Raw genomic sequence first — 13,581 nt, 5'->3', positions numbered from 1 at the left:
CCCCTAAAGAAGAAGAAGACTTTTCACAAAAGGGAGGTTGGGGGTAGAGATGCGCGTACGTCACCTTAGTAGATGATATAACATCACATCATTTTTTTAAAAAAGTCATATTAAGAACACCACCTTTCAGTACTCTAAAAGTACATGCGATGCTATATTATCAACGTACCTATTACATTCGCCGGTATTATCAAATATCACTCATCGTTAGAGTCGCAGGGTAACTGTGTTCACCAGATTCAAAACATAAAAAACTGATTCCCAAATACTGTAGTAAAATATTTTCGCATGCAAAAAACGGGGAATCATGATTCGCCACTTAAATTTGTGTAATGTTCTTCTGTAGCAAAGACGTTGTGATGTATAGAATGTACGGCATTACATTACATTCTATACACATATTACTGGGTGAGGTTCGGTGATGTTTGGTAATATTTTGTGATGTGCTATAACACCGGCATCGGCTTTACTAATCATTACCTATCACTAAGCGACATTGTGCGAATAATTTGTTTAGGACAAAACCAGGCAGGAGAGGAGAGAACTCTCTTTTGAGAATTGCCACCTCCACTATCTCCAGGAAGAACGCTGTGGTATACCGACCTATGCATTACAGTATTACTCAGTGATATTTAGTGATGTCTCGTGATGTGATATTACATCAGCACCGACATTCAAAATAGTACTTACCACAGGAGTAACATCATCATCACCTTCGTTTTGGGGGGGAGGGGATGTTATGATGTTCCGCGATGTGTGTATTGCACTCGGTGATGGTAATGTGATATTACTCTTCAAGATAATATCACTTTTATGATATTATATACATCACCTAAACTAACAAGCTAAGAAACGTATTTTTTGTATATAAATAGCAGGGTAAAGAACCTCGTTGATCTACTGTCACTGTTCTCCACTTCTGTCTTCTGCCTTTTTACTGATGAAATTTAACCCGGAATGATCTTTCAACTACTCACAAGGTTTTCGAAAAGCAAGGTTTTTCGAAATTCATTGAGCTATTTCAAAGATATTGTCATTTTGTTTTATTTTTCTTTGACTTTGTTTAAATTTTTTCCAATTTCATCATGCAAAAAACTAAGAACTCCATCAAAAAACGAAACAAAGCCTGTAAGTCAAGCATTCATCTCCGCTTGATGCCCGTATAATATTCCACAAGACAACAATTTCCCCAGGACAGAATGGTTTGGGCAATTTGGCTTGCTTCGTCGTATGTTGAATAGGGTACCTTGTAAGGGTGAAACTAACAATATTCCTTATTTCATACCCGAAGGTAATTTGAGACCACTCTAAATTTCTAAAGCTCAATTCACCTAACGTAGACTATGTCTGCATTTGAAAAATCAATAATGAAGTCTATAGTATGCTGGCAAAAACAGACGAGCATTCAGTATGCAAACTTATTCACTGTCCATATTTTTTTCTGTCTCAAAATTATATGGCACAAGAGACAGCATTCCAAGATTCTATTAAGATTCTTAAGAATTTCATAATCGAAATTCACCAACATTACTCCGAATTCTCGCACACTCTTCCACATCGTCTTTTATTTGCACCATATTATCTCATTCTCAAAGTCGTTTTAAATTTCATACCGCGTTGGGCGGTAATTGAAAATAGGTTCCTTTGAAATATCGCTCTATTCATTTTTCCTCGACACAGGAGCGAAGGTGGTAGATCTGACGATGGCGAAATGGTGGTGTTTTAATAGAAAAGAGAACATCATTTGCACGAGATTCCCATAAATACATAAAGCACCTGTCCTATCTCGACATCGGATCTAATTAATGCAAAAGGTATCTAAATCCATTCCCATACTTACTGGCAGCCGTCAGGCATTACCTCAGCATTTATTCTGCAGAAGGGTGGTGTTAAGTGAGGATTACGGCATGGGCAGAAAAACGGAGTGCCTGCAAGCCATTTTACAAGAAGTTAAAGAGCTTAGGTAGGCTAAGGGTGCCGCACCGCCAGTATTATGCAATTAGACGTCTGCCTTTAAGGTAATTTTATGCAGACTCTCGTCAATGAACGGGCTCCTGCACTGTGTGGCGCTAATAAAGGTATCCAGCATGAGGATTTTAGTATATATGTTTGTGCAGTTTGAATTAGTACTACTGTGCTGGGAAGAAGTTTGTGTCTCGCTACTGAAAGAATCATCCTTGATCGATTTGACTAACTTGACAGACACAAAGAATGACAAGAAGATAAGGCATCAGAACCTCCCTTGATAGGAAAGCTAAACTTTCTGACATTTTCGCTTCGTTGTTTGTGACTATTTTTCTTTGTTATTAGTATGCATTGTTGATACCATCATCTCATATCGGACCTGGTCTCCTGATGCTCGGAATGTTTTTTTATACAATTATTCGAGTGCATGCAGTATCGTACTTTTTTGAGAACATCTCGATATATAATAGGTTGTTATCGGGAGCTCGATTCCATGCTGAGACGATGATTTGACTGCTTCACTGTACCAAACCACATACTCGGCTATATACCCGTTCGCATATATGCACATGCATAAACGATTTCATTATATATGACGTTTTAATAACATTGTTCTTGCTGCCCCATGCCTGGCGTGTCCAGGATGGATGATAATAAATTTTTCACTTCAGTCCGATGATATCCTCCCGAGAACGGGTTATGTGTCTGTGAGATGAATTTCAGAAAGTAGGTACGTGTCCCTCAACGTTGAGATAAATGGAAGAAAATTGAACCTGGCCAACGGGCTGCCTGCCTGTCTGACATTATGGTTGATATGTGTTGGGAAAATCGGCCAGGGGCTTTCAAATCAATTTTGGATTTTTCTTCATCCTCCAGAAAAGTGATCCCGGCACTCGGTTCAGCCGTACCAGTAGCATATGGGACGTATTCAGAATGCTTTTAATGTTTATATTTTTTTATTTCACGAAAAGTTACGTCAGGGGCTCATTTTAGAAAGAGAAAGGAAAAAAATCGAAAAGCATTTTATTGCTTTTAGCATGAGATGGCATTAAATTCGGGAGTTGTAAATTTTGGATGTACATATGCAGATTCATCTACTGAAATGTGTCCCCAGCTAGGAAGCTTCCATCAACTTTTAAATGGCTGTTTTGGAATATCAGACCGAGTGAGTGAAGGTTTTATGTACTTGCATACGTTTCTGGACACATTTTTCCCGAAAATTGTCCATTAATCCTTTTGTAGTATAGTGAAGTACCAGCCTGATATGCTGCTGAAAAATGGTTTCCTGCAAATTGTTTTTCATTCCACTATTTTCTACGTAATTGACTCTCAGTTGCTACTCATTTAAGCCTTTGTATTTCCTTGAAAGAGTTTGAATTTCTAAAGCATAACTGAAGTCGTTCAGTGGAAAGCCATGTGAGCACCTTAAATGATTACTGCCTACAAATCAACCACATAACCATAAATTTAGTTTATATAATTTACTTCCTTCTATTTCATATAAAAACCAGACGATTCTCCCCTAAAAATGAAGAAGATGCCCTGAGATTTTAATATTCCCAATGCAAAGGCCTTAAATGAAAAAGAAAAGGATCCTACATAACTTTTCTTTCAAAATAAAACACTCTTCCATCTTTTTAATATACATCGTGAATTCATGCATGATATACTTGATTTAGTGGTTTTCGTTACGATCAGGATAGTATAAAATGTATATTATCAGTCATAAACACCAAATCCGGAAAAGCTTTTAAGGACCACGATGGTCATCCGATCCGAAAGATGAGTTATTGGCAGTAGGGAGGGTTCACTGAACCATTTATGACTGGCCATAAACTATCAAAATGGCTAATCTATATGTGTAAAAACAAAGCGGATACGTAAATTAGAGTGGATATAGGACCAGATTATATTGACTGTGTTTGGGTGTCTACTTACCAGCCTCATATGAGAATGTTTATACACATTCATGGATGTTTTGCTTCACAGCGTTCGTGGTTACCTAATTTTGGTGGCGTTTATTATCAATTAAATCGTTGCCAATTCATTGGTTTAATTTAATTAAGTGACCCAGGCATATGTGCCCAGCATTTTAATTATATTCTTCGGTAAAGTTCTTAATGCACTATTTTAATTACGCTATAGTATATTTGACTGGCTTGGTGATGGTTGATACTCTCCCCAGGCAAAGGCATAAAAATATCCTATAGTTTACACATTTGAATTTTCCGGTTAGCAATCTTAATCCTTATTTGAGCAGTAGGAATTTGCGCACCGTAGCTTTTATTTTTCGACTTTCGTGCAGAAATTATGTTCAAGAATAAGCACGTTCGTTATAATTCACATTAGACTGCCATTCCTTTCGAAATCTGTAGACATATTTTCTCCGACCTCGGTCCAATTGACAGCGACAAAAGACTTCGAGAGAAGACCCTGTGAATTGAATTCTGTTCAAAGTGCAGCAATGAGGGATTTTCCACTTCATCACGAAATGAGGAGGTAGTTCGAGGTAAACTGGACTAATTTCAGGCTTTGAATTCAAATCCAATGACAATATATCAACTTCTTTACATATGGCGCCCAACGTGGGCTCGAAAACCGAGAGCAACACAAATAAACAGAGTAGATAGTAGAGGTTTATGGTATGATAATTCATGAGAAGTAGAATACGAAGTTAACTTCCAAGTACGTGATCCGGAGTGAGTTCAGAAAAATTATTTGAAAAAGTGAGGAATGCCGTGTATGTGTGACAAATACAATTTATTGCTCATTCCCGGCAAAGAGCCTTCCAACACAAAATTAGTTTTGTCCTCTTATTTTCCGTGTCTACCTTTTCCCGAACTCAACACTAAGTCTATCATTCGTGACCGTATCACTGTAAACCCAAAACGATAATCACCACTTCCTTTGGTTACCAGCATATGTGCTTGTGAATCGATAGTCCCCAAGTTCAGCTAAATTTTCTTATAATAAATACCACTTCATTTCCAGCCTTCTCAGCTGGATGAATATTCAAAAAAACTTCCTTGGTTTTTTAAAGTTTTTTTTTCTCACGAAATCACTTCATCACTTCCTTTTTGATGCCGAGCTTTCCTAGGAGTCGATTCAGTGCTCCGTCCGATCAAATCCTGATCTATGAAACATCCAAAAAAATGACCTTGCATTGCGGAATTCTGAAATTTTCCTCACTCATTTATGTTTACCATTTGAGCAAATACTCCAGTTCACCAATCTTGATCAGTTCAATACTCAAACTATCCAAGAGAAATCGAGGGACAAAATATACCGACATCAAACGCTGATGGCAGTGAAATCCAATAATCAGGCTAAAAATAAGAATTGGCAGAGGTTAGTTAAAAATTAATCTGTACAGAGTTAGATAGATACATTTCATCGCCATCATCATCAATGGCGCAACAACCGGTATCCGGATATCCAGCCGGTTTTGCGCCGAGGTCCACCTATTCGATATCCCTAAAAGCTGTCTGGCGTCCTGGGCTACGCCATCGCTCCATTTTAGGCAGGGTCTGCCTCGTCTTCTTTTTCTACCATAGATATTGCCCTTATAGAATTTCCGGTTGGGATCATCCTCATCTATACGGATTAAGTAACCCGCCCACCGTAACCTGTTCAGTCGGATTTTATCCACAACCGGACGATCATGGTATCGCTCATAGATTTCGTCATTGTGTAGGCTACGGAATCGTCCATCCTCATGTAGGGGCCAACAATTCTTCGGAGGATTCTTCTCTCGAACGCGGCCAAGAGTTCGCAATTTGTCTTGCTAAGAACCCAAATTTCCGAGGAATACATGAGGACTGGCAAGATCATTGTCAGTAAGTGCTTTGGCCCTATGGTGAGACGTTTCGAGCGGAACAGTTTTTGTAAGTTGAAGTAGGCTCTGTTGGCTGACAACAACCGTGCGCGGATTTCATCATCGTAGCTGTTATCGGTTGTGATTTTCGACCCTAGATAGGAGAATTTATCAACAGTCTCAAAGTTGTATTCTCCTATCCTTCTTCCTCCTTCTTCTTCGTGTTTGTGTTTGACCAGTGCGGTTTAATGTTGCTGGTTGATTCGTCTTTGGTGCTGACGTTGCCACCATATATTTTGTCTTGCCTTTATTGATATGCAGCCCAAGATTTCGCGCTAGTCGCCGCCTGCTCGATCTGGATGAAGGCAGTTTGTACGTCTCAGGTGGTTCTTGCCATGATGTCGATATCGTCAGCATAAGCCAGTAGTTGGGTGGACTTAAAGAGGATCGTACCTCTTGCATTTACCTCAGCATCACGGATCACTTTCTCGAAGGCCTGGTTAAAGAGAACGCATGATAGGGCATCCCCTTGTCGTAGACCGTTATTGATGTCGAATGGTCTTGAGAGTGATCCTGCTGCTTTTATCTGGCCTCGCACATTGGTCAGGATCAGCCTAGTCAGTCTTATTATTATTCGCTTATTTCGTCGGGATACCGAATTCTCTCATGGCCGTGTACAGTTTTACCCTGGCTATGCTATCATAGGCGGTTTTAAAGTCGATGAGTAGATGGTGCAACTGTTGTCCATATTCCAACAGTTTTTCCATCGCTTGCCACAGAGAGAAAATCTGATCTGTTGCTGATTTGCCTGGAGTGGAGCCTCTTTGGTATGGGCCAATGATATTCTGGGCGTATGGGCCTATCCGGTCTAGCAAGATAGCGGAGAATATCTTATAGATGGTACTCAGCAACGTGATACCTCTATAATTGCTGCACTGTGTAATATCTCCCTTTTTATGTATGAGACAGATAACGCCTCGTTACCAATCGTCAGGCATTGATTCGCTGTCCTATACCTTGAGTACAAGTTGATGAACCACTTGGTGAGGCGACCAGCCTCCATATTTGACCAATTCGGCTGTAATTCCATCGGCTCCTGGCGACTTATGATTTTTTAGCCGATGAATTGCACGGACTGTTTCTCCTAAACTACATTTCAGTCACCTTCAAATTCATCGAGAGTCCTAAGTCTAACAAAGGAAAACGAGCTGTAAAAATTGCTAAGTCATTACCGGTACAACCGGTTCAGCTCCCTCTACAATGAAGATAATGGATCTTCTAGCCGTGCATACAGACTACCTCTAAAAACGCCTCTCCAGTATCGAGCTGAATCCTGGCATGTTCAGGGAAAACTGAAAAGCCTCGTCCTCTTCTGGGTAAAACAACCTTGAAAACTGCCTCTCCTATCACACCCAATCATAAGGTCTAAGATCAAGGAATGTATAGGTCTGAACAAAATCTCAAACATAGTCCTGAAACAAGTCAAAAACCGGAAACTCGGCCCTTCAGGTATGAAAGGCTTTGTTGGGTCGACTTTCACTTATATATAGAATCTACATGCGCCGAAAGGTTTGCTTCATGTGCTTTATCCGAAGGCGAGTACCGATTTTGTTGTGTTTGATAAAGGCGATAAGATCACTCAAAGATAGGTGGACGAGGTTCTTCAAAACCATGTCATATCTTTTGCACAATTGATTGGTACCAACTTTAGATTCGTGCATAACAACGCACGTTGCCATACCGCAAGGTACGTCCCTGGGTACTTTAATATGGTCCGGAATCAAATTTTACCATGACCGGCATGTAACCTGGATCTTAACCCAATTGAACACATTTGGTACAACGTCAAAAGATGAGTGCGAACAAGAGTACCAGTCCGTACGACCTCTAGACTGTTGTGGTAGAGAAGTGGAATAATATCCTCCAATCAGATATCCATCCAACATATCATGAAAAGATTTTCAAACCGACTCCAAGAAGTCGTAAAGGCCACAGGCGATAACACTCGTTATTAATTTTAATTTATTATTACTTGGAGGAGTTCAATTATCCTCTACATTTGACAATTTTTGCAAATTGAAATAAATAAAGGGTGGGCTGTTAATTATGCCTGTAAGTGTATAATAATATACTATTCTTTACGTTATTTGAGCAGATATCATAACCGAGAGTATTTTGAAGCTTAGATACTATCTGCATGGACATAATATTTTTGATGTTTCTCGGTTGGGTAGTTTCTGTGAACAGGTCTTTGAAATGATTGACCCCTTTCAGATACCCTGGTAGCTTGAACTAGAACTCTTCAGGATCTTTTATTTGGTTTGGACTATATTCTATCTATCTCAGCAGCATAGTAGCACCTCGAGGATATAATGCTGTAAAACATTTAAAAAACGTTGTAGTATCGCATAATGGCTCTCACTTATATAATTTTGCCATTGGAGGAAATACGCTAGTACTCCAGTCTTGACCAGCTTCATATTCAATCAACCCACGAGAAACATGTGTAAAGCCCAACTGTGCTGGCATTAAGAGCCGATGGGATTGAAAGCCCAATAATGAGACCATAAATAAGTACTGCTGAAGGCTGGATCACATAGGTACATTTTAATCACCTTCAAACGCTTGAGGGGTCTTCAGATTAAAAAGTAAAAGATTGTGACTGAAATTACTAAAGCAATACCAGCTAGCAAGCTTTCACAAAACTGTTTCAGCTTCCTTCGCGGTTTTGGCGTCTTTCGCGCTACCTATGTTCTAATAGAAGTATGTTTTCCGTTCGATCCTTGTGTAGTATAGCGTTTGTATGCAGTCTATCCTTCATATTGCTTTTCTCCTCTTTAATTTTTCAATGAGATTGTGCTTCAATTTCATCACCATACTTAGTCCTACGCAACTGATAAGTGTATAGCAGCGAAACAACCCATAGACGAATTCGTCACAACGAGATCGAGAAGCTGACCCTCAACGAACTCAACCATCACGCCATCATCCATAATAGTTCCCCACCGGTTAATTCCCTAAATCAGAAGATCAGACAGATCAACCTCTATAGAGATCCATGGAAAGTCGTTAAAGAATTTGGTTTCACAGAAAAAACACTATAGATTCCAGTTTAAATGCAGTAAAGGACTAGTAGTAGTAATTAGAATTATTAAACCCGGAGCAGATTCTACTGAAATCTCTCAAGCGCTCAAGACGTTTTAAAGATTAAATTGGTTCATAACATTAACCGATTCCCTGCATCACAGTCTCTATTTTAGATGTAGATAGAGCCAGAAACAAGAATCGATATCTTCCGAGGAAAACAGTTGAAGAAACGATGAAGCGAAAAGAACCAACCCTGTATACGTTTTATCTGACTTACAAATGTAATTTTGTTATACCACATTATACATATATAGGGTATTTAACCTACAATGCAGCAAGCCGGTACATTTTTACCGAAGCAATAGCATAAGATGGCTTGCATGCTACACCGAAGTTTCGGTTTGCAATGCCAGATCCTGCAAAGTGTTCAAAAAGAATCGCCGAGCTCATAAGAAAGAAAAAAACAGCTAAAGTGTAAATGGCGACAGTTTAGATCCAGGATAAATATAAGGATCTAAAATTCTACCTTGAAAATTTGTCGTATTTTTCAACCACTAGTCGTACCTCTCCAGAGTGACGAGTGATTCGATCCGAATGGCATCTGGGCGAGAAGTCAATCCGAAAAACGTTCAATTTTTCCTAAAAACTTGAGAGGCGTTTTCCCACTCGAAGCCCACCTTCAGTTTGATCTGTCAGTTACGCCTGAAAACTCCACTTTTGACCAGCGGCCATACGGTGGATAGGATGCAGTTTGTTTTGAGTGTCGACTGGTGGTCGGTGATCGAATGAAAAATGTTTCGACCAACCGGGCAGACAGGCTTCTTTAGGCTATAAGCAAGAATTTCATGCTTTTTTAGGCTGTGAGCGAAAACTTTATGGGCATTTTTATGGCTATTGAACATTTTTGGTAAATTATGTCACATAAAAATATCTCAAATTCTCGTCTCAAAGCGTTCCACGTCCTGAATTGAACTAATGATGTGGCGGTTTGTGGGTACGTGGATGGTGCTTTCAGTTCAAGTGGCCGGGTGCATTGCGGGATCTTCCGGCGTAACTGGCAGGCCGAACTGAACCTGGATGGGAGGCTTAATACACAGTCAGCTGAAGATAAACCGATTTGCGATCGAACGTTCAGAGAGTGCTGATGAAGATCTAATCTGTCATCATCCAACTGACAGATTTAATAATGGCTGGAAACTGCCGCAAATAGCAATGGTCTCGGAGTAAGGTCAAAATCCAGCATTTGTCACATCTTATCGACCCATTGGTTTGAAGTCAAGCGCTATCAAAACTATTCGAGAAACTGTCATTATCCCAGGTGCAATAGTACTTTGACGAAAACTAAATCATCCCTTCTCACCAGATCGGGTTCATCAGAAAAAATGGAACAGTCGAACAAGCTTATCAGTTAGCCCAAGAAATTAGCTGCGCTTTGGTACATATAACGTACTATTCGGCCCTGTTGCTTGACGTTTCTCAGGCATTTGGGGCATACTGGTCCCATCCACAGGATAAAAAAGCCATATACGAATACCTTCAAAATTTTGGAGTCGGGGCGTACTAGCAGGAGATTCGTTATTAAACAAAAAGCTTCCTCTTAGGAGAATTCAACATCAAAGCGAGAATTGCTCAAGATAATATTCTCGGGCCTCTACCTTACTAAATATATATTGTCTCCTGCAGACTTGCTTTCAAATGGATGCCTATTTACATCTATTATTGTCGACGATGCGGCGATTCTTTGCACATATTTCACAGCTTGAGAATCATATGAAAGAAGTGGAACAATGGTTGGCCCACTGGAGAATTAAAGCCGCAGTTAAGTTTAAACACTATTTACCTACATCTTCCTCAGACAAAGGAGGTAAAATACCTTCAAATAAACGTAGACAAAGGAGTTATTTGGAGGAAATAAATTCAGACTAGAAAAACTCACGCCATATTTAAAAACTTGTACTGATTTCTTTGAAATTTTCTAAGCTACTTTTCGAATTCAAACTACTGATGTACACAGCAACGAAGAAGCCAATTTGGACTTTTGTTGCACAAAGTTGGGGCTATGCTCCTATGTATATCCCATTTCGAAATTTTTAATGAATGCAGTTAGAAATTCGTGAATATCGGAAGGACGAAAGGAATCTATACTGGATATTATTGTTTAGGAATACGTTAATGTAGTATTCCCCCTATCCCATCCCAACGATCTCAATTTACCATAGTTGCCGATTTCCAAGCAGGGAAGTATAGATTTTGGAATCTACGGTTTTATGGTTCTTCTTATGCTTTACCGTTTGTATCGCAACGAAGAACAATAATTTTTTTTTGGTACGCATTTCGACTGTCATAAAGGATTTGTATGTTTTTGAGTAAAAGTTGTAATGTCATATCTTTTGGTTCCCAAAGGAAGACTCAAGTCATTTCTTCAGGTTGTTCTAATGCCACCTGGGAAAGATAGGACCTTATTCACTTCTCTTCTTACAATAGAGCATCGTGTTCTTTCCTTTTAAACCAAATGTGATCTTTGTGCACCATATTTGCATCCCTGTTAACTAATATGAACGTTCACATCTAGTTTTTCTAAACTAATCGTAAAAAATTCTTCCAAATTTCGCGTAAAAATTATTCATTTAAATTTTGTTTTCCTTGTTCACTTCTTTGTGGAGTATAGGGCATCCATCCTGTATAATTACCATCACACCTAATGCTGTTCAAGTGATAAGCTTGCAGCATCCGAGACAAGTACAACACATCCATCACGACCAGGATTCGAACCCGGAGCAACGAGATGAGATGCTAATCTTCACCCCTTCAACCATCGCGCCGCGCTTTCCTTGCTATTGTTTCTATGCTATTGCTATCACTTTGAGCAACCAGATGGGCTGATTAGATATGCCAGCCAGCCACTACTTTTATAATATTATAAAATGTATTCAAAAAGGAAGCTACCAGTTTGCAGTGTCCGCGTCTTTGCGACATGGGCGGTATTTTATTCGCCTTTCTAAGATCAATCTGACTTGAGAATGTATTCAATAATATGTAATATTCCCTTTTTTTCTCGCACTTTAAAACCCCTTAGCCTTTCTAATTACCCCTCTAAATTTCATAAATGTTATCCCGGCATTGATTTATATTCAACATATAACGTTTAAAATACTTAATTCTACGTATTTAAAAAAAATCTAACAATTACTTCGTTGTTCCTAAGCCCAAGAATCCCAATCATTTGAACAATTCTAAACTTTATTTATTTATAATTTTCGCATAGTGCAAGAGGAAATTGACCGGGTAAATGTTGATCCATCTGCTTATACATAAACTTGCCCATATTACCTTTTATTGGATGCGGGTGACCTTTGTTGGAACGAATGTGCATACAGTAATGCAATGCAATTTGATGTTTTTTCCGCTTTCGCTGCGCCAACTTTTAATTTTGGAGTTCAAAGTCGGGGTCAGCAACAGTGCGAATAAGCGAGATTGGAATCGGCTGATGAGGTTGGCAGCTGATCAGCTGTACATAGCATGGAGTTTCGGGAGTTCAGTTTTGGAGCGCATGGATTAAGAAGATGAAACAGCGATTGTAAACAAATTAAGAAGATGGAGCTGCGCTTACCAAAAAAAGTAGGAAGCAGCTTTGAATTCTTCAAAGCCGACCGTCGTCTCGTCACGGTGGGGTAGAAAACTAAGCGCCTGATCTCTGTCACGTCTGGAATTAAGGAGCTGGTTTCAGTATCATCGGGGTAGTTCGGTGAACCGAATCCAAATCGCCTCACAATATATTAGGTTTCTTAGAAATGGCGTTCAATGTGGGTTATTCATCCTCTTATGATTGGACCCGATGTATTCTCAACACTAGTTAAGTTCAAATATCTTCCAGGTGAAATTGTACAGCATTTATCCGATTTCCTGATTATAATCGAAATTCTTGATTGGGAAATTTAAAAAATATCGGAACCAATATTTTTATATCTTTAGAAGGAGAGATATTATTGAGTTGTTTTATCGACGAAAGAAATCATTTTGAAAGCCTACATAAATTTAAAGATATTTGCTGCCTACTTCACTTAATAAAGATATAAATTTTTTAAACTGTCAGTTATAAATTTTGGAATTCATTTTATTCTAGCAACTCTTCTGGGTCAAAAGAAGCATCAACAACAATTACATCGCATGGCAGAAGTGCGGCAGATTCATCAGGATCTGGACAAAGAAATCCAACAGAACCCCCCGAACATGATAACTTCGACGATTTGATGAGTTTAGTAGCTGAAAGTAGAAGAAATTCGGAGGCGAGAAGTAATACTGGAACGGATCAATCTAATGAATCTGAGGAAAACCCCACTCTAGGAGATATGATGGATATCAGACCCAGGTAAGTTAAAAAGGAAAAAATTTGAAAATTATTACATTGCGCTTAGGAAGGAGCTTTTGTCTTCAGTAGAGAGTCCCAAAACAAAGATAATAATTAATTGTGATGAAATTAATTTCCATTTAATTTTCCTTTAAAAATTTTGTCCACTTTCCTCTATCGGAATTTCGCTCAAAATTAAGTCATCTGGTTTTCACCTTTTTCAATTTTTTCCGCTTAATCGAAGCTCTGAAATCCATACTTGATACGGTATTCCCCGAACTTCTATTCCCAATATGTCAGCTACAAACACTTATAACCTTGCCATATCCCAACCGAAGCGTGGAAAGGGATCTGCCCACAACCTGTT

At 39.1% G+C, this 13,581-nt stretch overlaps 1 protein-coding gene across 1 annotated transcript in view; it reads left to right on the top strand.

Annotated features, from left to right (window-relative positions):
* LOC119650579 (extracellular serine/threonine protein CG31145) overlaps positions 1-13,581 on the top strand; it is a 215,373-nt gene that overhangs the window by 94,877 nt on the left and 106,915 nt on the right. The window contains exon 4 of the mRNA XM_038053405.1: positions 12,990-13,235. Coding sequence (XP_037909333.1) covers positions 12,990-13,235 — 246 coding nt within the window. The remainder of the gene's footprint in view (positions 1-12,989; positions 13,236-13,581) is intronic.

The sequence above is a fragment of the Hermetia illucens genome, chromosome 3, assembly GCF_905115235.1.
Source record: "Hermetia illucens chromosome 3, iHerIll2.2.curated.20191125, whole genome shotgun sequence".
Lineage (NCBI taxonomy): Eukaryota > Metazoa > Arthropoda > Insecta > Diptera > Stratiomyidae > Hermetia > Hermetia illucens.
Note: the sequence above shows the minus strand (reverse complement) of the source record. Positions and strands in the feature narration are given on the sequence as shown.